Below are 23,139 nucleotides of genomic sequence, written 5' to 3' on the forward strand. Positions count from 1 at the left end.
TTGTACGTATAATTTTTGCATAGCTAACACACAGCTGTTAAAATTTTCTGCTCTTCATTGGGCATGAGGAATGCCACTTCATTCTGGAGCAGCTTACAGTAGTGTGTGAAGGGTCATGTAGACTAGACAGCCTCTGTAGTCAAAGCAGCAGGAAAATTTTTGTCTCCTTCCGCCCACTCCTGGCTGGCCATAACCTTGATTCAGTACCATGGAGATCTGCAAGTGAAAACATGTTAAATTCACAAATTACACACTTGTTAATAACAGCATATTTCTGCTTCAGACAGCAAAATTTAATTATTTTGTGAATACACTTTGTGATTACCGAGTGGTATTGAATAATTTTTAAATAGACAACTTAATTTTTTCTGTAGTGCACCAAGACCTTTTCATGGAGGTGATAAACAGTAATTTAATATGATCACACACCTTGAACCCTCCAGTGTACTGAAATGTAAATTATGTTCCTGAATGAAATTAAACATGTTACATATATATTGTATTCCGTTTCAGTTAAATCCTCTGATGTAGAGATGTAGCTGAAATGCTTATCACTATATAAATGAAATTTTTTATTTCAACACAGTTAGAAATGTCCAAACCAAGTAAAAAAATTCTTGGAGGTTATAGTAAGGGCAGAATAATCCCATAAAGACAGGTTTTAGGAACAGCAGCCTTTCTCCTGATAGCTTAGCAGCTTGTGCTTAGCAAAAGATTGAGGGTCACATAAATATAACATAAGGGAATGATAAAAAGTATTGAAACTAGCGAATCTGGGTATGGAAGTCAATAATAAATCTGAAATGGTAAAGGAACAGTTTTAGAGATTATGACCATGAAACAGTATGTAGGCACCAAAGCAAGTTCATTGTATAAGTTTGTTTTTCTATGTTTGTTTCTAAATAACGATCAGTCCTCTGATACATATAATAGACATATTTTTACTTTTGCAACTCGTAGTCGCAGTGGTGAGCGTCAAAGCAGTCCTAGTGTAGTTAGGTGTGCACTTCACAAGGAAATTATGCCATTGTAGGAAAAATTTATTGGCAGACCTGGATTAATTCCCAAAACCAGGGGTATGAACAAAGTAGTTCAAATATTACTAGCCCTGCCTTGACGTGCGAGACAGTTAAAGAAATGTAACCACCTGTATACTACTATTAGCTCTGAAACAAACTGATTCCATTCCATTAGGTTCGAAATTTGTATCACTGAACAACAAACATGTGTCATATATCATTGCCATGATCTACTTAACTCCCAAACAGAGCAATCTAACATCATCAGAAATATTAGTGAAGAAAATTCTGTAGACCAATGGTCAAAACGAGAAAATCCAAGAGTCACAAAAATCAAACACATCAGTTCTCACGGAAATGATATAGTTCATTTTGTTTTCAAGAAGCCTTAAATCTCTAGTTATTTACACAAGGTTACCATTTAGTAAAAACACCAGTTTATAAATTAGGGTAGTTCATGGAATCATTTCATCAGGAAGCAGCAGTGTCCAGAAACCTTCAGCATTTTTGCTGTTAGCCAGGCTTGCCAAGTCCAGGGAAGAGAGTTGTAATTACAAAGTTTACATATACTCTCCCATAAACTGCAGGAATTATTTACTGTTTATAGCTACTTCTAATGACAAAAGGTTTTCCATTAATCTGATCATCATTGTGTTTATTAGCACTTCTGCAGTCAGTGGGACCCAACACTGAGATGGAAAAAAATTATCAGCTAAATTGCCTTACTAACAGTAGGTTGTTATAAATTAAGAACCATATTACTGGCACCAATCCATAGTGTATGGATTTGCGTGCCTGTGTGCCTATTAACTAATATACAGAGTTTTTCAGGTTGTAGACAGAAGAGTGAAAAATTTTGAATTAGTCACAGCAGTAAAAGAAAAACAATTCAGTTACAAATATTAATGCAGTGTATACTGTCTTTGCTTTAACCATTGATTAATTATGCACCATTATGAAATCTTCTGGATGTGTCTTTTATTTATCAAATACAGATTTTATTCAGTCTCATTACTGTGGTTAAAGTACCTTTTGTATGGACAACACAGTAGTTTTAAATTGTTTACTAAGTCCACACAGTAAAGAAACTGTGGCATCACAGCTGAAGTATTGATTAGAATTCCATTGATGTATGGATACAGCAGTGTTTTCCTTGCCAAATGTATGTCAGTGATCAGTCATCAGTGACCTTAGTGAATGGGATATTACATTTGAGCCACCTTTCATAATGCTCTGCTGAAATGGATACAGATTAATGGCACTGTACACACATTATATTTTCCTTTGTATCTGATATAGTTCTTCAGTCAGGAAGAATAGGTTTGTGTTATTTTTGGCGTGAAATATCTGCCAAGTGGAGCTCTATTTCTGATATTCACAACTGTGATTTGCTTACAAAGGTATATTGCGTATTCCTGTATTAAGTGCTGTTAGACCCCTAGTCATCAGAGTCCCTCTTTGTAAAAATGGTATTTTATTTTCCTAATTATTTCCTTAAAACTTCCAGGTCTGGTAAAAAATCTGGCGCTGATGGCCTACATATCTGTAGGATCTCAGCCATCTCCAATATTGGAGTTCTTGGAAGAATGGAGCATGGAAAATTTAGAAGAGATTGCCCCATCTGCAATTGCTGATGCCACAAAGATTTTTGTCAATGGCTGTTGGGTATGTACTAGAAATTTGTTTTAGATGGTCATGAGCTACATAGCACTCTTTATCTGCAGGGAAAATAATGGCCGGCCGAAATGGCTGTGCGGTTCTAGGCGCTGCAGTCTGGAACCGCGAGACCGCTACTGTCGCAGGTTCGAATCCTGCCTCGGGCAGGGATGTGTGTGATGTCCTTAGGTTAGTTAGGTTTAAATAGTTCTAAGTTCTAGGGGACTAATGACCTCAGAAGTTGAGTCCCATAGTGCTCAGAGCCATTTGAACCATTTTTGAAAATAATGAAACTTCAAAGATGTGTTGTGAGGGCTGTAATTATCTTCAGAGTGATCCCTGATTTTGTAGGAATAATACATGTATGGTGTGCTTTTGGGTATTCAGCAAAGTAGTTGCTTCCATTGGAAAGTATGTCGAATCTTCTAAAGAGAATTAAATTTGATATAGCATTGAGTTTTCGAATTTTGTCATTAATATTGTGAATAGTATCATGTTGACAGTACTTAATGCTGCTAAATTATATGTATAGGTTGGCATTCATCGTGACCCTGAACAATTAATGGCAACACTGAGGAAACTACGACGGCAGATGGATATCATTGTGAGTGAAGTGTCTATGATCCGTGATATTCGTGACAGAGAAATACGAATTTACACTGATGCAGGGCGAATCTGTAGACCTCTGCTCATTGTCGAAAATGGTAGTTTACTCCTAAAGAAGAGACACATTGATAGATTAAAAGAGCGGGACTATGACAACTATGGGTAAGTAGTAACATTCCTCAATTAAATCAGTAATGATGAGTCATTTCTTTTTTATTGTTCACTTGGGATCCCTATACACTGTTCCTGTGTACTACTGTTCTACTGTAGCAATATCCGTGAACATGGACAGTTCCACAGTTTAGGAAATGGATGGGGATTGCATTGTTGCCTGTTCCAAGTGGCAGTTGCAGTTCGCCCATACAAGTGCTTTGCACTTTGTGTAAGGGTGTATACTGAAAACTGTCCTGTTCCTTGTGTAGAATTTGTTGCTTGTCACAACCATCAGCCAAGGCAACTCACAAGTGGAATAAAATTTCACTAAACAATCTGCTACAATAATGTTGAATGCTCCTATTGGGTATGACATTCCAAGCAGAGCACTCTGAACACTACTGGATGCTCATTGGCTGTTGGAGAGTGATTGATGTAGGTGCATTGGTTGTCTAGGAAAACATTCATTAGATATAGTAGAGGGAAACATTCCACGTGGGAAAAATATTTCTAAAAACGAAGGTGATGTGACTTACCAAACGAAAGCGCTGGCAGGTCGATAGACACACAAACAAACACAAACATACACACAAAATTCAAGCTTTCGCAACCAACGGTTACTTCATCTGGAAAGAGGGAAGGAGAGGGAAAGACGAAAGGATGTCGGTTTTAAGGGAGAGGGTAAGGAGTCATTCCAATCCCGGGAGCGGAAAGACTTACCTTAGGGGGAAAAAAGGACAGGTATACACTCGCACACACGCCCACCACTCAGCAAACCACTATAAAGTGGATGGCAGAGGGTATTTCTCGCTGTACCATGTATTAGGATCTCTTCTTATTCCATTAGCATTGAACAACAGTAAAATGACATTAAATGCTTATGTGCATGTAGTAATTAGTCTGATCTCATCTTTGTGAATCTTTCGGGAGCAAAATGTGGGTTCTGTGTATTATAGATTCCTCATTTATCCTTTAGCTTCACAGGTAATTTTTTTGTCGGTATATCCCAGGTCAGACCACTGTTGTTAAATAACAATAAAAATTGCAGTCACCAATTTCAGTGAAACAGTTCAGTTGTTTGTGTAAAAGTTTACATTAATACCAAACAAAAATATATTCAAATAAATTTTAAAGTTTATTTTTACATAAAAAACATTCAAACAGAAAATTGCACAAAATGAACATGACAATGGTGATGCTGTGAAAACTCAAATACCTTGCACTCTAAATTTTACTTTTTTATTGTTTGTTATATGATGATGATGATGATGATGATGATGACGACACACCACCACCCAGTCATATCGAGGCAGGAAAAACCCTGACACTGCCGGAAATCTAACCCGGGACCCCGTGCGAGTTTATATTTTTTTGTTATATATGTAACAATAAAAATATAAACTCCCATAAAACATTTTTAAAAAATTAAAATTGCTGTAGTACTTTATAGGCTTTTAATTATGTTCTCAGGTTTTCTTTGCATTCGCTGGAAATTTTTGTAGAGGTTTAGTTGGGTTTGGTTCTTGCAACAATGGCAAATATAATGCACCTTTCTCTTATTTTTAAGTCACAGATGGAGCATGTTTTGCATTTTTCCAATCATGCTGCAACAACTCCTGCACTTCGTTCTGCTACATTCAAAACACAGTTACTGGATGCGTGAAGTTTAGGGGGATATGATAGTTAGTTGTTCACTCACTTTTTATCTGTGGTGTCGCCAATGAGTTTGCAAGCTTCTTCAGAAAATTAAAGCAGCTCACCTAAGTATTCTGTTCGTGGGAATTATGAAGGACAAACCCATTCACCCAACTTATGTACAACATGCAGAAAAATAATGACATTGACCATCGTTTGATGGAGCTTTGACGACCTGCAATATTTGTTTTGACCAAATATATTTCTTGCAGAACCTTCAGCTAAAGATTAAGTTTCTACACTTCCATCTTCATCACTTTGCTCACATGTTTCATTCAAGAAATTCACAGTGACAGAACAAGTTTGTCTTCACTTTCACACAGTTTCTATTCTGAATTTTGTTCACATTTACTTTTGTTGTCACCATCTGATTCAACATTATGTACTAAACCATCTTCAGACCATTTTAAAACAGTATCCTGAAAGTCATGGTCTGTAACACAAACAGTAGATGAAGACCTGGCTACGGAATCCATAATGCAAAGTCCCAGCTGCAGTTTCTGAGACCACTAGCACGAACGAAATGGTAATAGTATAGATCCATGTCACGTTCAAGTGGCCACTGACAAAGGAAACTGTGACAAGTTTCATGGAAGAACAACTAGGCAACATTATTATCTCCTATCCCATCACTTTACATTAGCAACAAAGATAGTAACATTCTGCGACACTACAGCTGAGGCGTGAAGGGTTAAACATTTCTTGTGACATTGTAACTAAGCTACCCAGGACAGTTGACATCTGTCTAAAAGCATATGCTAGTTCAGATTTTTCAGCATTTGTATAGTGTGTTTCAAACAGACCTGTGACCATTTATGTCCCTCTCCTGTGTACGAGGCCATTCCTCTTCAGGTTCCTCAGTGGTTCCAACCTGATCGTCTCCAACCTGATAATCTCCAATCTGAACGAAATTTTGCACAGATGCTCCTTTGTTTTATTCTAAAAGCTGTGCAAGATTAGAGCTAAAGATATGTACTCGCACAGCCTGGATGGCATTAAGCGTTTAGAGTCCACATTGATTTCCCATCATTTAAGTTGTTAAGACATATGTGGAGGCAGGCAGGCAGACAGTGTTCCCCCCACTCCATGTATTAGTGGAATAGGGCAAGGTTCTCTCTCTCTCTCTCTCTCTCTCTCTCTCTCTCTCTCACCACTCACTCACCACTCACACACACACACACACACACAATATATATTTTCAATACTTACACTATTTTACCCCTTTGCAAATATATTTTTTACTGTTTGTAATTGCTTGGTATGAAAGTTTATTAAAAGTATTAGATATTATATGTGAAAGATTGTTTTAAATGCTGTTTTTACTGTAATTAGGTGGCAGATGCTTGTTGCTGAGGGTGTGGTTGAATACATTGATACACTTGAAGAAGAAACTGTTATGATTGCAATGTCACTAGATGACTTGCGTCATGACAAATCGTATGCCTATTGTTCAACACACACGCATTGTGAAATCCATCCGGCAATGATTCTTGGTGTATGTGCTTCCATCATCCCATTCCCTGACCACAACCAGAGCCCTAGGAACACTTACCAGGTTAGTAAAAGGAATAAATTTAATTTACAGGTTGTTATAAATTTGCAAAATATGTGCTGAGATGCGAAATATCAGTAAAGCATACAAATTAATGTTAACACTTAAAATATTACTGTGCAAGACTTTGTATTATATTTAGTATCACTTATTTTAGTATATATAGTAGGCCATATTGTTCCTTTGCGGAAACTGTCAGCCACGCACTTCCATGATTAGTACAAAGTGAATGATGGAGAATAAGTGTTGGTCACACGGGTTGCCATGCTGATGCAATGCTCTACAAACTAGGATACTTATGAAGGCATTACAAAACTTTTTTGAGCGGTTTATTAATTTGTTCTTGAGAACCAGCATGATATTGTCCTCCACAAACACTTTTATCGGCCACTTGCATGTTTAAAGTCATAATTATATATGATGTAATGACATGGATGGGCAAGAAGAGAACCACACAATGAGGAATGAATACCACTGTTAATATCTCTATGTGTAATATGATCTTAAAGGATGAAACTCACTTAAATATGAATAAAAATTTCTGTGATATTGTTCTACAGAATGAACTTCTTTAAGTTGTGTAAGTTGTGTGCCTGTGGGACCCTGCATTTGTAAATAGAAGACCATACAAAGATATGAAACGGAAGTGTGTTCCTGCTTTTGGTGCAGTGTTGTAAAAAGGTACTCAAATGATTTGGGGTGAGATGCAAGTGTTACATAAGAAGCCAAAAGCAGAAAAACTCCTCAGAAAGTGGAACTTGTTGTTTCGAACCCAAAACAAAACAGACTAGTGTTACCATTTGAAATCTGCTGTGTATTGTGTTTGGGGACAGATAAGATGATAGCTGGTAGCCTCTACAGAGTGCGCTGTAACCCTCAGTGCCAACTCTTACTGTGATTTTTCTTTTTAGTCATCGGTATTCTGACTGGTTTGATGTGGCCGACCGCGAATTCCTTTCCTGTGCTAACTGCATCCTCTCGAAGTAGCACTTCTATTATTTGCTGAATGTATTCCAATCTCTGTCTTCCTCTACAGTTTTTACTCTCTACAGCTCTCTGTGTAGTACCATGGAAGTTATTCCCCGATGCTGCAACAGAAGTCTTGTTAGCCTGTCCCTTCTTCTTGCGGTGTTTCCCATATATTCCTTTCCTCTCTGATTATGTGGAGAACCACCTCATTCCTTATATTTTCAACCCACCAAATTTTCAGCATTTGTCTGTGGCAAATCTCAAGTCCTTTGATTCTCTTCTGCGGTTTTCCCCAAGTCCATGCTTCACTGCCATACAATACTGTGCTCCAAACATAAATTCTCAGAAGTTTCTTCCTGAAATTAAGGCCTATGTTTGATATCAATAGACTTCTCTTGGCCAGGAATGCCCTTTTTGCCAGTGTTAGTCTGCTTTTTATGGCATCCGTGCTCTGTCCATTACACATTATTTTGCTGCTTAGGTAGCAACAGAATTACTTAACTTCATCGGATTCATGACCATCAATCCTGCTACTTTTTGTTACTTTCGTTTTTCTTTGATTTACTCTCAATCCCTATTCTGTACTCACTGTTCATTCCATTCAGCAGATCCTGTAATTCTGCTTCACTTTCACATAGGACAAAAATGTCATCAGAAAATCTTATCATTGATATTCTTTCACCTTGAATTTTAATTTCACTCTTGAACATTTTTTGTTTCAATCATTGCTTCTTTGATGTATAGACTGAACAGTAGGGGTGAAAGACCACATCCCTGTCTTGCACACTTTTTAATCTGAACACTTCGTTCTTGATGTTCCACTCTTAATGTTGATTCTTGTACATGTTGTATATTACCCATATCTCCCTATACCTTACCTCTATGTTTCTCAGAATTTTGAACATGTTGCCCCATTTGACATTAGCAAATGATTTCTCCAGGTTGACAAATCCTATGAATGTGTCTCAACTTGTCTTTTGTCTTGCTTCCATTATCAACTGCAATGTCAGAACTGACACTCTGGTGCCTTTACCTTTCCTAAAGCCAAACTGATCATCATCTAACATATGTTCAATTTTCTTTTCCATCGTGTCTGTATTATTTTTGTCAGCAACTTGTATGTGTGAGCTGTTAAGCTGATTGTGTGATAATTTTTGCAGTTAACAGCTCTTGCAGTCTTCGGAATTGTGCGGATGATATTTTCCTAAGTCATTTTGTTGCCAATTTCCCCAATGATTTTAGAAATCCTGCTGAAATGTTATCAATCCCTACTACCTTATTTGATCTTAAGTCATCCAAAGAACTTTTAATTTCTGATTCTGATACTGGATCCCATTTCTTCTATATCGACTCCTGTTTTTCCTTTTTTCACATCAAACAAGTCTTCTCCTTCATAAAGGCATTCAGTGAACTCTTTCCACCTATCTACTTTCTCTTCTGCTTTTAACAGTGGAGTTGCCATTGCACCCTTAATGTTACTACCTTTGGTTTTAATTTCATTGAAGGTTGTTTTGACTTTCCTATATGCCGAGTCAGTCCTTCTGACAATGGTTTTTTTTTTTTTTTTTTTTTTTTTTTTTTTTTTTCATGCAACCATTTCAACTTAGCTTCCCTACACTTTCTATTTATCTCATTCCTAAGTGATTTGTACTCCCCCTGAACATTTTTGTACTTCCTTTTTTCATCTTCTGTTACCCATGGTTTCTTCGCAGTTAACTTCTTTGTACCTGTCTTCTTTTCCAACTTCTGTAATTGCCCATTTTAGAGATGTCCATTCCTCTTCAGTTGAACTGCCTATGGAGCTGTTCCTTATCAGAGTATCCATAGCGTCAGAAATTCAAGCGTCTCTCTTCATTCCTGGGTACTTCATTGTGTACTGATTTTTCGTGAGTTCTCTCTTAAACATCAGCCTACTCTTCATCACTACTACATTGTGATCTGAGTCTATATCCGCTCCTGGCTGCGCCTTACAATCCAGTATCTGATTTGCAATCTCTGCCTGACCATGATGTAATCTAACTGAAATCTTCCCATATCTCCTGGCCTTTTCCAAATATACCTCTTCCTCTTGTGATTCTTGAACAGAGTATTCACAACTACTAGCTGAAATTTATTGCAAAACTTTTGCCAGTGGAGAGATCATCATGGTACTCTTTCCATTACAGGCCATATGTCCTGTGGATACACAGTGTGTCTTTAATGCAGTGGTTTCCTCTGCATTCTGCAGCCTCATGCTGTTGACAATTGCTGATTCTTCTGCCTTTTTGGGACAGTTTCCTGCCCCAAGAGCAAGAGATTGCCCTGAAGCTCTGTCTGCTCCTTCGTTCCCTTTGACAAGGGCGTTGGCAGAATGAGGGCGACATATTCTGGAATCCCTTGGCCTCCATTGCTAAAAGTTTTGAATAAAAAATTTAAGTGGTGGCGTGGTTCCAACTGGGACTGAGGATGTTTTGATAACTAATCAGATGCTACCCCTAGATAACATTACTGTCTGCACACACTATGCATATTGTATTGCACAAACAAAATTAAGGTTGGCTACCTGGTATGTTTAGCATTGTGATTGTTTCATCCACAGAATTTTTATCCCAGTTTGGAAACTGCAATACAATGAACTGTATAAAGAACACAATACACAACTCTGCCATGATTTTCTAATGTTCCATCAACTACTTTGGGTCACAGTGCTAACATGTCTCTGGAATAGATTTTTGCCGGTAAAATTTTCCACATCACCTCTATATCACATTTTCGCACATGATTTTTAATCGGAATGCTTCTTTTGTATCAGAAGATTATGTGGTGATCAGCGTAGTGCCACTGTCAGTCTGTTACTGGTTGTTTGTCTTGTCACAGAAGGCTGCATGTTTCCGCGTAGGAGGATATGAAGCATGTACAAGTGTGTTACAGCTGTTGGATTATGTTGAAACAGCCCAAGGCCCGCACTTAATTTTAATGGTTTTTATGTTTTTGTCGTCTGTTGATTGGCTAGCAGAACTTAAGAGATTTGATAAAAAAGTTACAGGAATGTTTTAATTTTGCGGGCTTTATACATCAGAGTTTCAAAATTTTTTGTGGTGTTGGTACATGTATTCCTCACATATGTTTGCATTATCAGCTGTTTTGAATATTTATTGTATTGTTGACAGTCGAAAAGGTTACGTGTGTTTTTGAGTGCTCAGCGAATTTTTATGTTGGAAAAAGAGGGATCAAAGAATTTGTGTTAAATTTTACTTGAAACATGTAATAAAGTACAGCACTGTGTTTTAAATGTTGACTGTGGCTTTTGGTGAAGAGATATGAGTAAGACAAGAGTTTGACTAATACCAGTGTTTCAAAGAGGTAGTGTTGAAGATGACAACCACCCTGGGTGCCCTGGCGCATCAATTAAGCAACGATAATGTGGAAAAAGTGAAGAAAATGGTTCTGGAAAGTTGCGAAATCACCATCGGAGAGGTTGCTGATGATGTTGGCATATTCTTTGGCTTATGCCAAGCAATTTTTTCGAACATTTTGGGCATGAAACAAGTAGCAATAAAGTTCGTTCCAGAATTGTTGAATTTCTACTGAAAACAATGTCAGAGAGATCGCTCAGGAATTGCTCCGTGAAGTATAGAATGACCCAGAACTTCTAAAGAAGCTGATAACAGGTGGTGATATGAGGACTATTCAGAGAGTAGGGAAGGTTTCCGTCTGACGCCGATAAACGCGCGCCAATCGTGTATATTTTGGTATGTGCGTGCTTGGCAGCTCAGTCGGCATCCATCCATGATAGCAGGAATGCCTCTGTGCGCCTGTTTTTTTTTTTTTCCCCCTCCAATATTCGAATTTGAAATGTGCGCTGCAATCGAAAATCCTGCCAGTTGTGAGGTGCGGTCTGTGATAAGGTTTTTGTTGGTAAAAATCCTAAAACCTATAGAAATTCATTGTGAACTTTACAAAGTGTACGGAAACAACGTAATGAGTGAACGTTCTATCCTGAAATGGTGCATTCGGTTTAAAAATGGCCGAACCAGTGTTCATGATGAAGAGAAGAGTGGACGCCTGAACATTGTTTCACAGACTTTGTTGTTTGAAATTGTCACTCAAAAGCTAGGCTTTGATGACAACGCGGAACTCCAGGCAAGTGTGAGTCATTGGCTGATGTCTCAGAAGTGTCAGGCAGCAGAATTTTACGATGAAGGTCTTTCGAAGCTTGTCCACCGCTGTGATAAGTGCCTCAGTGTGTTTGGTGACTATGTGGAAAAGTACTAAGTCGGTCGCTCTTTCAGATGTATATAATAATATGTATTTCTTGTACTTAGTTTAAATGCCAAAATGTTCCTTACTTTCTGAATAGCCCTCATACATGTGTATATGGGTATGAGGTTGGAATGAAGACCCAATTGTCCCATTGGAAACTGCCTGAAGAGCTAGGACCCAAAAAAATTGACAAATTTGATCATTTAAAAGTTGTTCTTGCTGTTTTCTTAGATTACAATGGGATAGTGCATATTGAGGTTGTTACATTGTGGTCATACAATCACTAAGGAATACTGCCTGGAAGTTATGTGCCATTTGCATGAAGAAATCTGAAGAGAATTTTGGCAGAACTACTCTTGGAAACTGCATCATGATAATGCTCTTGCTCACACCTCAATGGTTGTTTGTAATTTTTTGGCAAAAAAAACAAACCAGTTATGTTGACTCAGCCACTGTATTTGCCTTACATGGCCCTCTGGGACTTCTTTCTGAAAAGAACCATCAAGAAGGTTGTTGTTTTGCCACTATAGATGAGATAAAACAGAATCGCCGAAGGAGCTGAATACCATAATGAAAAGTGAGTTCCAGAAGTCCTTCCAAGATTCGAAAAAGTGCTGGCAGAGTGTGATAACTTTCAAAGCAAGCGAGAATTCATGTTGGCAAAAAGACACTTTGCAAAAAACAAATTCCCATTACTTTTTGCTCACGTTTTAGATTCTAGATAAGTCTTGCATGAGGGTAATCCCAAAAGTAAGGCCTCCTATTTTTTTATAAGTACATAGACCTGTTTCTTTTTACAATGGTTTACATCAGTTTACAGCTTGAACATTTAGCTATTTTTCGACATAATCACCATTTCTGTCGATGCATTTTTGTAGACGCTGTGGCAGTTTTTGTACGCCCATGTCATACCAACTCGCCGCCATGCTGTTTAGAAAGTTAACTGAATCGCTGGGACCACAATTAACGCTGACAGGTACTGTGATACTCTGAGAAAACTCAAACAGGCAATTCAGAACCGGAGAAGAGAAATGTTGAGCAAGGGCGTACACATTCTCCATGACAACACTTGCCCACACATCACTCGGCAAACCGTTGCTCTCCTGCAACAGTTTCAGTGGAACATAATCACCCACCCACCCTATAGCCCTGTCTTGGTGCCCAGTGACTATCACCTGTTCCCTAGGTTAAAAGAACATTTGGCCAGAAAGCGATTCAGCTCAGACGACGAGGTGAAAGAAGAGGTTCACAACTTTCTAAACAGCATGGTGGCGAGCTGGTATGACATGGGCATATGAAAACTGCCACAGCATTTACAAAAATGCATTGGCAGAAATGGTGATTGCCAAAAAATAGCTAAATGTTCAAGCTTTAAACTGATGTAAACCATTGTAGAAATAAACAGGTCTATGTACTTATAAAAAAACAGGAGGCCTTACTTTTGGGATTACCCTCGTAGTTTCTTATATACAAAGTTTGCTGTTAGTCACGGCCTGACAAAACTCTGGTGGTGGTGTGGTGTGGTGGTGGTGGTGGTGGTGGTGGTGGTGGTGGTGGTGGTGGTGAATTGGTCTGATAATGCAGCAGATTGCACCTGGTAACTATTAACCACTTTGGGCTGAGCAACATATTTCTTAAACTCTCTCTCTCTCTCTCTCTCTCTCTCTCTCTCTCTCTCTCTCTCTCTCTCTCTCTTAAGAGAGCTACATATATCCCCTCTCTTCAGTGGGGGTAACTTTCTTTCAAGACAGTTAAAGCCTCTCGTGCATAATCCATAGCTGTGTGAAAAAGTTATTTATGTCCAGGGCTCAGTATCTCTACACAGTGAAGATAACAAGTAACAAAAGCACATTCAGTACAACTTTTTCAGAGGAGTCAATGGAAGTCAGAAAATCACATATTTATATTAGTGTACGTTCTGATAGTACCTGAAATGAGAATCTGTTAAATTAAAAGGAAATCCCTCTAGCATTAAAACCAAATTTGTTGCATATTTTTGAACCTGTAACATGGAGTGCACCGAATTACTGCAAAAATTAACTTTTTACTTGCATTACCAGTTTGGGATCGTGTGCTTTTTATTGGAGGCAGTGTTTGCATTAGCTAATACAGTGTTTAAATATAGGTCGGAGAGAATTGTAAAGCAGTATGTGTCAGAAGTACTGGTGCAGCCATATGTGCACATATTGTGTTTTTAGAAAATATCTATCTGTAACTTTGTATAACTGTTATTGTGTATGAAACTCACTCAGTAGCAGATGCCACTAGCTCGCTGGTGCATTTGTGCTTGACCTATAGGGATCTGAACTGAAACCTGTCTGTGGAAGAAGCTTTCAGCACCAGAATTTAAGAAGCAATTAAAGAAAAGGTAGTAGCATAAATTTTTCACTAAATACAATTCATATCTTGAACTTCTGTGCAGCCTTTCATGCAAGCTGGTGGAATGTGGAGAAGTTTGTTGCTCTGATCTAATGTTCACAAATGCCATTCCCATCCATCTTTGTTAGATTGCAACTGAAATGGATATGCAGGAAAGTTTTACTGACATTGACAATGTGTATGGAGAATATTTCTGAAATTTTATTTTTAGATATTATTTTTCAGTAGTCTCTTCAGTGTTGTCTTCAGTATATAAAAAAATCTTTGATCTTGCTTATTTGATAAGTAAAATGCTGCATATGTTATCCCTGATTTTTTCTAAGTTTTATGTTTACTGTATTATCTTGGGATGTTTTGTTGCAGAGTGCTATGGGTAAACAAGCTATGGGTGTTTACATTACAAATTTCCACGTAAGAATGGACACCCTGGCTCATGTGCTGTATTATCCTCATAAGCCACTGGTTACAACACGTTCTATGGAATATCTAAGATTCAGAGAACTTCCAGCTGGTATTAATTCAGTTGTAGCCATCTTGTGCTACACAGGTTACAACCAAGAAGACAGTGTCATCATGAATGCTTCAGCTGTGGAGCGTGGCTTCTTCAGGTAGAATCTGCTTAATTTATCTACATAATTTTTAAAGTACAAATACCGACTTAAAATGGCCAAATGAGGAGCATCATTTCAAATCGTGTTGTGTCTGCCATGATATATTTTCATATAGTTACTGAAGGAATCTTTCATAATGTGAAATCCGATTGTCACAATCCATATTCTCTAACAGTGTAAGTAGCAACTGAAAACCAGCTGTTTCAAATTGTGTTGTGTGCAATGTTAACACTATATGAAGCTCATTAATTACTTTGCTCCAATTGTTGTACTGAAAATAGGCCACTTTTCTCAACAGTGCTAAATGTCCAATAATGAGTTATCTTTTCCTTGGGAATTGTGTGTAAGGGAACCACTTTTTCATTTATGGGGGAAGAACTTGCTGTAGGTGGTGATTAAAGAGGAAGCCGAAAGAGGGAAAAGAAAACCAAACATGCTCATCAACTTACATTGCCATACAGTAAAGTGATTGAAGTATAGAAGACTAATGTGAATAATTTGCTGCATAAAAGTGTTGTGGATGATTGGAGAGCTATAGAAGATATACGTTTCTATGCAAACATGGTTTGTAACTGCCAGTGGGTGCCAATGAGGAAGAAGTTGGTGTGTCAACTTGGGGTTCCTTGGGGGGGGGGGGGGGACACGATTTAGAGTTTGAATTAACAGTTGAACACAACCAAGCATTTAACCAATAGAGTATATCATTACAGAATTATAGCAGAAAGATAATGTGAATTGTACATAAAAATGGTTAATGGGATATTTTTTGTGTATTAACATGATTTTAAATATAATGTCTGCTTGTGTCTCTGTGTGTGTGTGTGTGTGTGTGTGTGTGTGTGTGTGTGTGTGTGTGCGCGCGCGCGAGTGTATACCCGTCCTTTTTTCCCCCCCTAAGGTAAGTCTTTCCGCTCCCGGGGTTGGAATGACTCCTTACCCTCTCCCTTAAAACCCACATCCTTTCGTCTTTCCCTCTCCTTCCCTCTTTCCTGACGAAGCAACCGTTGGTTGCGAAAGCTAGAATTTTGTGTGTATGATTGTGTTTGTTTGTGTATCTATCGACCTGCCAGCACTTTCGTATGGTAAGTCACATCATCTTTGTTTATAGATATATTTTTCCTGCGTGGAATGTTTCCCTCTATTATATAAATATAATGTTAGTTTGATATAAATCCTATTAGTCACTTGACAGCAAGGAGGATGTTATGAACACTCTGTACATTAGAATGTGTATTGTGGAAAATTCAATTCCTTATTAAAAGACAAAGTTCTATAATATCAAAAATAATTTGTTACTTATGTATTTACTTCAGTGAGCATTTTTATTTGTATATTTTATAAATCATTGGCTCAAAGCATATTAAGTAAACACATTTTCCCTAAATGTGAAGAACACAAATGCAAATTGCTCTCACTTTTTCCTGTTTTTGGAAGTAACCCTCTAACACAGCAACTTCAAATTTTACAATTTGTGAAAAATTTTCCAGCTCAGGAGTAATCAGTTTTTTTGCTCTTCCTGTAAAATTTGTTTTTTGAACTTAGTATGATTTGAAATGATGCTCTTCATTTATAAATGTGGATTAAACTAAAAAGCAAATAAAACACAGAAGTTTACAAGTTAAAATTTTTGCAAAGTGTGTTTTAAAACTTAGCAGCTGAAATAATTAGAACTTTAAAGGAAAATTTAATTTGTTAGAGTATTGGAAACGAGACTTACCTTCTGACATAAGAGTGGCAGTGTAGGGGGGGGGGGGGGGGGGGGGGGGAATATTCAGATATATATTAACACAGTTTCTGTAAATAATATGTAAAACGAAGTACTGCCTGAAGATATGGGGCTTTACTCTCAAAATGCACAGTTCAGTGGTAATAAAATCATGCCTAATAGCAGATGTCAGTTTGTTTCTTCATACTTGAATGCCATGATTGTAGAAAAGTGCTCTGTCAAAACATTTCATTAGAAAATAAAACCATTAGGTCAGCAGTATGAATTTACTTCTATGTAGACCTGATTACTCATTATCAATAAGGAAATATCTAGCTTAGTTTATATTTGGCACAGTCATTTCCGTGGGACATCTGTTATTCTGCCCTGTAGTTGACATGGTGCCATTCACACTAAACTTTTCATTTTACTCAGTGTGTGCTAGCTGCATATTTCCTCAGATGTGGAAGTTTTTGGAAACCAGAGCCAGAGGGTGCCAGATCTGGTGAAGGTGGAGTTTTCCAAACGTCAGTGTGTTTCTAGAAACAGGCACTGTCATGAAAAAACTAGATCCCCCCCCCCCACTTCCCCCCTTGTGGGAATCCAGGCCTGTTGTCATATTTTTTAATCCATTTGGTCCTGAAGTACTCCACAGTATTTACTCTCTACTGTTTTGCAATTTGTAAAGTAACCAATAAGAATAACGAATTTTGCACCCCAGAATACACTGAGGTGACAAGTCGTGGGATAGCAATATGCACATGCGGATTGCAGTAGTATCGCATACACAAGGCAGTGCATTGGCAGAGCTGTCGTTTCTACTCGGGTAATTCATGTGAAAAGATTTCCGATGTGATTATGGCCACACAACAGGAATTAACAGACTTTGAACACAGAATGGTAGCTCGAGCTAGATGCACGGGACATTCCGTTTCAGCCATTGTTAGGGAATTGAGTATTCAGAGATCGATAGTGTTAATACAAAATTTCAGGCACTACCATTCACCACAGATAATGCAATGGCCGATTGTCTTCAATAATGGTAGAGAACAGTGGCGTTTGTGCATAGTTATCAGCACTAACAGACAAGTAACGCTGCATGAACTAACCACAGTAATCGGTGTGCGACATACGGCAAATGTGTCCATCAGAATAGTGCAGCGAAATTTGTCATAAATGAGCTATAGCATTGGACAGCTAATGTGAGTGCCTTTGCTAACAGCACAACATTAACTGCAGCACAACTCCTGGGCTCGTGACCGTATCGGTTGGACCCTAGATGACTGGAAAACTGTGGCTTGGTCAGATGAGTCAGACTTTCAGTTGGTGAAAACTGATGGTAGGGTTAGAGTATTGTGCAGACCCCGCGAAGCCATGGACCCTAGTTGTCAACAAGGCACTGTGCAAGCTGATCGTGGCTCCATTAATGGTGTGCGCTGTTTTTACATGGAATGGACTTGGTCCTCTGGTCCAACTGAACTGATCATTGATTGGAAGTGGTTATGTTTGGCTGCTTGGAGACCATTTGGAGCCATTCATGGACTTTACGTTTCCAAACAATGTGTGTGTCTCAGTGGACCACAGTTGCTCGTGACTGGTTTGAAGAACATTCAGGCATTTTCAAGCAAATGGTTTGTCCATCAAGATCACCCATCATGTATCCAATTGAACATTTGTGAGACAGAATTGAGAGGTCAGTTTGTGTATAAAATCCTGCACCGGCAACAATTATGGAGGGCTATAGAGGCAGCATGGCTCAATATTTCTGCAGGAGACTTGCAAAGACTTGTTGAGTCCACGCCATGTCAAGTCGGTGCACTACGCTAGGAAAAAAGGTGGCCTGACATGATATTATTAGGTATCCCATGACTTTTATCACCTCCGTGTATACTGTCCATCCTTTCTGCCAGATGAGATTAACTCTGCCTTTTTTTGTAAAGTCTCACCAGGTTTCACCTAATCATTTGATGGCTGTTTTATTTATGGTGTGAAGGGTTTGACCCGTGACTCATCTAAAGTAACAAAGTGACAAAAAATCAGTTTTTTAAATGTGATTTAAACATTCATTTCTACATATACTCTGTAAGTATCCAATAAATGACACTCGTGGGTAATTCCTCATATGAAATTGACTGTAATTTTCCTTCTTGTATGCATATGGGACCAGTTTTATTGCCAGTGATTCAGTTTTGTGCTAGGAAGTCATGTTTAGTTCACCTGACAGAGCAAGGTGGGACACAGGTTAGCACGCAGGACTAGAAATTGAGAGAAGTGAATATCAAAATTCTGTCCAGTCATTGTGCTTCATGCTTCCTGTGGTTTTTCTAAACTAATCAAGATGTCTCCTGGACCTTCGAGAAGGGCATAGATCGTTCCCTAACTAAACCTGTGCTCATTCTCCAGAGACTCATTGATGAGACATTTAACTTTAAATCTTCATCCTTTTCATGAATTCAGCTGCCTACTCTTACCTGCTGGAATTGAGGGAACAGACTTCTATAAACCTCCATCGGCTTAAAATTTACCGTATTTACCTGAGTTTAAAAAACCCAGACTATGGACACCCCTCTTTTGAATCACAATTAAAAACATTTCCTTGATATAAAGTATCTGCCCAAAAAAAGTTATCTTTATTCCTATTTTAAACTTATGCTTTGTATCGAATATCTAATTTTTGATAATACGAGGGCAGTTCAATAAGTAATGCAACACATTTTTTTTCTGAAACAGGGGTTGTTTTATTCAGCATTGAAATACACCAGGTTATTCCCCAATCTTTTAGCTACACAACACTACTTTTCAACATAATCTCCATTCAATGCTACGGCCTTATGCCACCTTGAAATGAGGGCCTGTATGCCTGCACGGTACCATTCCACTGGTCGATGTCAGAGCCAACGTCGTACTGCATCAATAACTTCTTCATCATCCGCGTAGTGCCTCCCACGGATTGCGTCCTTCACTGGGCTAAACATATGGAAATCCGACAGTGCGAGATCGGGGCTGTAGGGTGCATGAGGAAGAACAGTCCACTGAAGTTTTGTGAGCTCCTCTCTGGTGCGAAGACTTGTGTGAGGTCTTGCGTTGTCGTGAAGAAGGAGAAGTTCGTTCAGATTTTTGTGCCTACGAACACGCTGAAGTCGTTTCTTCAGTTTCTGAAGAGTAGCACAATACACTTCAGAGTTGATCGTTTGACCATGGGGAAGGACATCGAACAGAATAACCCCTTCAGCGTCCCAGAAGACTGTAACCATGACTTTACCGGCTGAGGGTATGGCTTTAAACTTTTTCTTGGTAGGGGAGTGGGTGTGGCGCCACTCCATTGATAGCCGTTTTGTTTCAGGTTCGAAGTGATGAACCCATGTTTCATCGCCTGTAACAATCTTTGACAAGAAATTGTCACCCTCAGCCACATAACGAGCAAGCAATTCCGCACAGATGGTTCTCCTTTGCTCTTTATGGTGTTCGGTTAGACAACGAGGGACCCAGCGGGAACAAACCTTTGAATATCCCAACTGGTGAGCAATTGTGACAGCACTACCAACAGAGATGTCAAGTTGAGCACTGAGTTGTTTGATGGTGATCCGTCGATCATCTCGAACGAGTGTGTTCGCACGCTCCGCCATTGCAGGAGTCACAGCTGTGCACGGCCGGCCCGCACGCGGGAGATCAGACAGTCTTGCTTGACCTTGCGGCGATAATGACACGCGCTTTGCCCAACGACTCGCCGTGCTTTCGTCCACTGCCAGATCACCGTAGACATTCTGCAAGCGCCTATGAATATCTGAGATGCCCTGGTTATCCGCCAAAAGAAACTCGATCACTGCCCGTTGTTTGCAACGCACATCCGTTACAGACGCCATTTTAACAGCTCCGTACAGCGCTGCCACCTGTCGGAAGTCAATGAAACTATACGAGACGAAGCGAGAATGTTTGAAAATATTCCACAAGAAATTTCCGGTTTTTTCAACCAAAATTGGCAGAGAAAAAAAATGTGTTGCATTACTTATTGAACTGCCCTCGTACAAAGAGAAATAAAATGAACAAAAAGAATTCTGGAAGGAAGCTTGCCACTCACCTTATAGCGGAGATGCTGAGTCGCACATAGGCACAACAAACAGATTTTCACACTTTAAAGCTTTTTGTTTTGCCTGTCTGTGACTCAGTATCTCGACTGTATGGTGGGTGGCAACTGTCCTTCTCGGAATATTGTTACATTCCATCCTGGATTTTCCGTTGTTTGAGTAAACAAAAAGAATTGATTTACATTAATTTTTTACATCACTTCCTTTACCATTATCATCAGTATCATTATTTGAAATTATTTTCACCTAATCAATGAGGGTCAAAAAAAGATGCGCAACTTCAGGGGTTTTAATTTCAGTGAGACATGAGAACAAGCTGGTTTTTCATAGTGGATTCCTCATCTGTATTGATCTGAAAATGTGACTGTATGCCTTCATTTGTTGGTTTCAGACATGTTGTCTACCTGCTGCTCGCTCATTGGCTGTGTTGAATCAGCAGCTAACATAACCCCTTGTGTTTGCTGATTCCTGACTACTTTAACCAGTCCCTGCGGAAATGTGTACTATTGCTGAATATTTGTCTAGTTTTAATCGATTCAATTTCTGACTATGAATTTAGTCAGGCAAACTGCATTTTTTAGCCTCGAGTGGGCACGCCTGTGTATAAAGTACACCAACCAAAAGTAAAAAGATTTTGTGCAGTCCCATTTTTGCTTCACAATTGTAAACCTATACCTATTCCTTCAGTATTGCTTCAGGTAACACAGCGATAAATTGTGTTGTCGTATGCCCAAGTGAGCAGCAGTAATATAAAATACAAAGTGAGCTAGGCGAGAAAAAATATACAATAAATTCAAAAAAATTACCCCAGTTACGAACTAGCAACATAATCCCACATTAGGGCAGTTGTCTACAAGATAATTAGTGATCAAATAAGCAGCTGACCGAGATCTGATGCAGCTGCATTGCTTAATGCTTCAAATGCGTATTACTGTCTCTTTAACACCTGTCCTTGGGAACAGAGAGTTATAGTGAGAATTTATTTCATTATTGTTTAATAAAACAGTAGTTTAGTTCATATTATGTAAGTTTATTTTCTCCTTGTTTACATGAACTAAGATTAAACTGTGATTTTGATCATATGTGACTTACCTTGGTGACATAAGGAAACCTATTCTTTTCATGTGTACAAAGTGCACCACGCACCTGCTCGTGTTATGAAAAACAGCCCGCCCACTCGAGGGTTGAACATTGTGGATGTTAATAAGAAGCCGAGGTGTGTAGTATATGCTCCCATGGGTGGCAGTATGATACGAAATTTTCTGCGTGCTTACCACTCCCCACCCCACATTTTTCCTAGTTCTCGGCCAAGTTGGTGTCACTGTTCCCCCTCAAACCCTACCTACCGAATTCTTCAAAAAAATCTGCACATAACCTAAATTGCCAAAGTTGCATCCGTAAAAATAAGAAAACTACAATATTAATACATTACACAATGTAAAAACATTGCTGTCACATGCAGATTTTCTCATTATTTTCTGAGTAGAATGAAAACTGAGATTATTTCATTCAAAGTTAGTGATTTTAACTTGAACCAGCTGTTTAGAAGAGCTAAGAGTGAGTGTAAGTGAAGCAATAAGGAAAGTGTCTCATAACAACTGAAAAAAGGTACCATAAGAAACTAACATTTTATGTAAATTAAAAGTTTTGTTGCATTACTTCATGTGCCAGGTATTTTTTAATCTCTATTCATTAGAAGACTTATCATGTTTGGTTGATTGTCTGATCTTGCAATCAGAATGTTTCTGACTGAGACCAGGATTTATAAGTCCATATTTGGTCTGCATGATTAGTGAAGTATGGATTAAGGTGATAAGTGCTTTATGGCTTGGTGATTAAAGAATTTGTGGTGTGTGTGTGGAGGGGGGGGGGGGGGGGGCGTCACGAGAGAGCGCTTTAATGAAATAAAAGTCCACCAGCAAGCCAGTGAGAGCCTTCCTTATCTCCCACGTCCGTGGTGCAAATGAAAGTAATCTTTTTCATTTTTAATTATTTGTTTCTTTAAGTATACACTTTTGAACTTACCTTAATATTAGTCAGTTTATTGTACAGCTGTGGCATCTTGGTTTAGCTGTAGGTGTGCTGCTGATATCATTAAAATACGCTATCTATCTAATTCATAGGATGAAAACTAATTTGTGAAAGCTAGTGCTTGTTCTGCTTATCTCCTTTGTGACTAGTATTACCTATGTCAGAATTACTTTCATATGAATAATATGTAATTGAAATTCCCCATTAACATCATTTAATGGGGGGAGAAAAGATAGAAATTACAAATGTTCACAGAACTCGACATGTCCACAATTTCGTCCACGTTTCTTCTTTAGCACTATGAATTATTCACATTTTTATTTTTATCTTTCCGAAGAAGAGAGTGGATTGTAATATTTGAACTCTTTTTAAGTAGAAATTGATGCTCTATAACTTTCATGCCTGACATTTCCCTTGTGGAGTAGCTGTATTCGAG

General features: G+C 38.5%; 1 protein-coding gene across 1 annotated transcript in view; it reads left to right on the forward strand.

Annotated features, from left to right (window-relative positions):
* Positions 1 to 23,139, forward strand: part of LOC124787721 (DNA-directed RNA polymerase II subunit RPB2) — an 80,936-nt gene that overhangs the window by 41,185 nt on the left and 16,612 nt on the right. Inside the window, exons 11-14 of the mRNA XM_047254566.1 lie at positions 2,527 to 2,684; positions 3,208 to 3,443; positions 6,462 to 6,684; positions 14,635 to 14,879. Of these exons, the coding sequence (XP_047110522.1) occupies positions 2,527 to 2,684; positions 3,208 to 3,443; positions 6,462 to 6,684; positions 14,635 to 14,879 (862 nt within the window). The remainder of the gene's footprint in view (positions 1 to 2,526; positions 2,685 to 3,207; positions 3,444 to 6,461; positions 6,685 to 14,634; positions 14,880 to 23,139) is intronic.

This window comes from Schistocerca piceifrons, chromosome 3 (assembly GCF_021461385.2).
Source record: "Schistocerca piceifrons isolate TAMUIC-IGC-003096 chromosome 3, iqSchPice1.1, whole genome shotgun sequence".
Lineage (NCBI taxonomy): Eukaryota > Metazoa > Arthropoda > Insecta > Orthoptera > Acrididae > Schistocerca > Schistocerca piceifrons.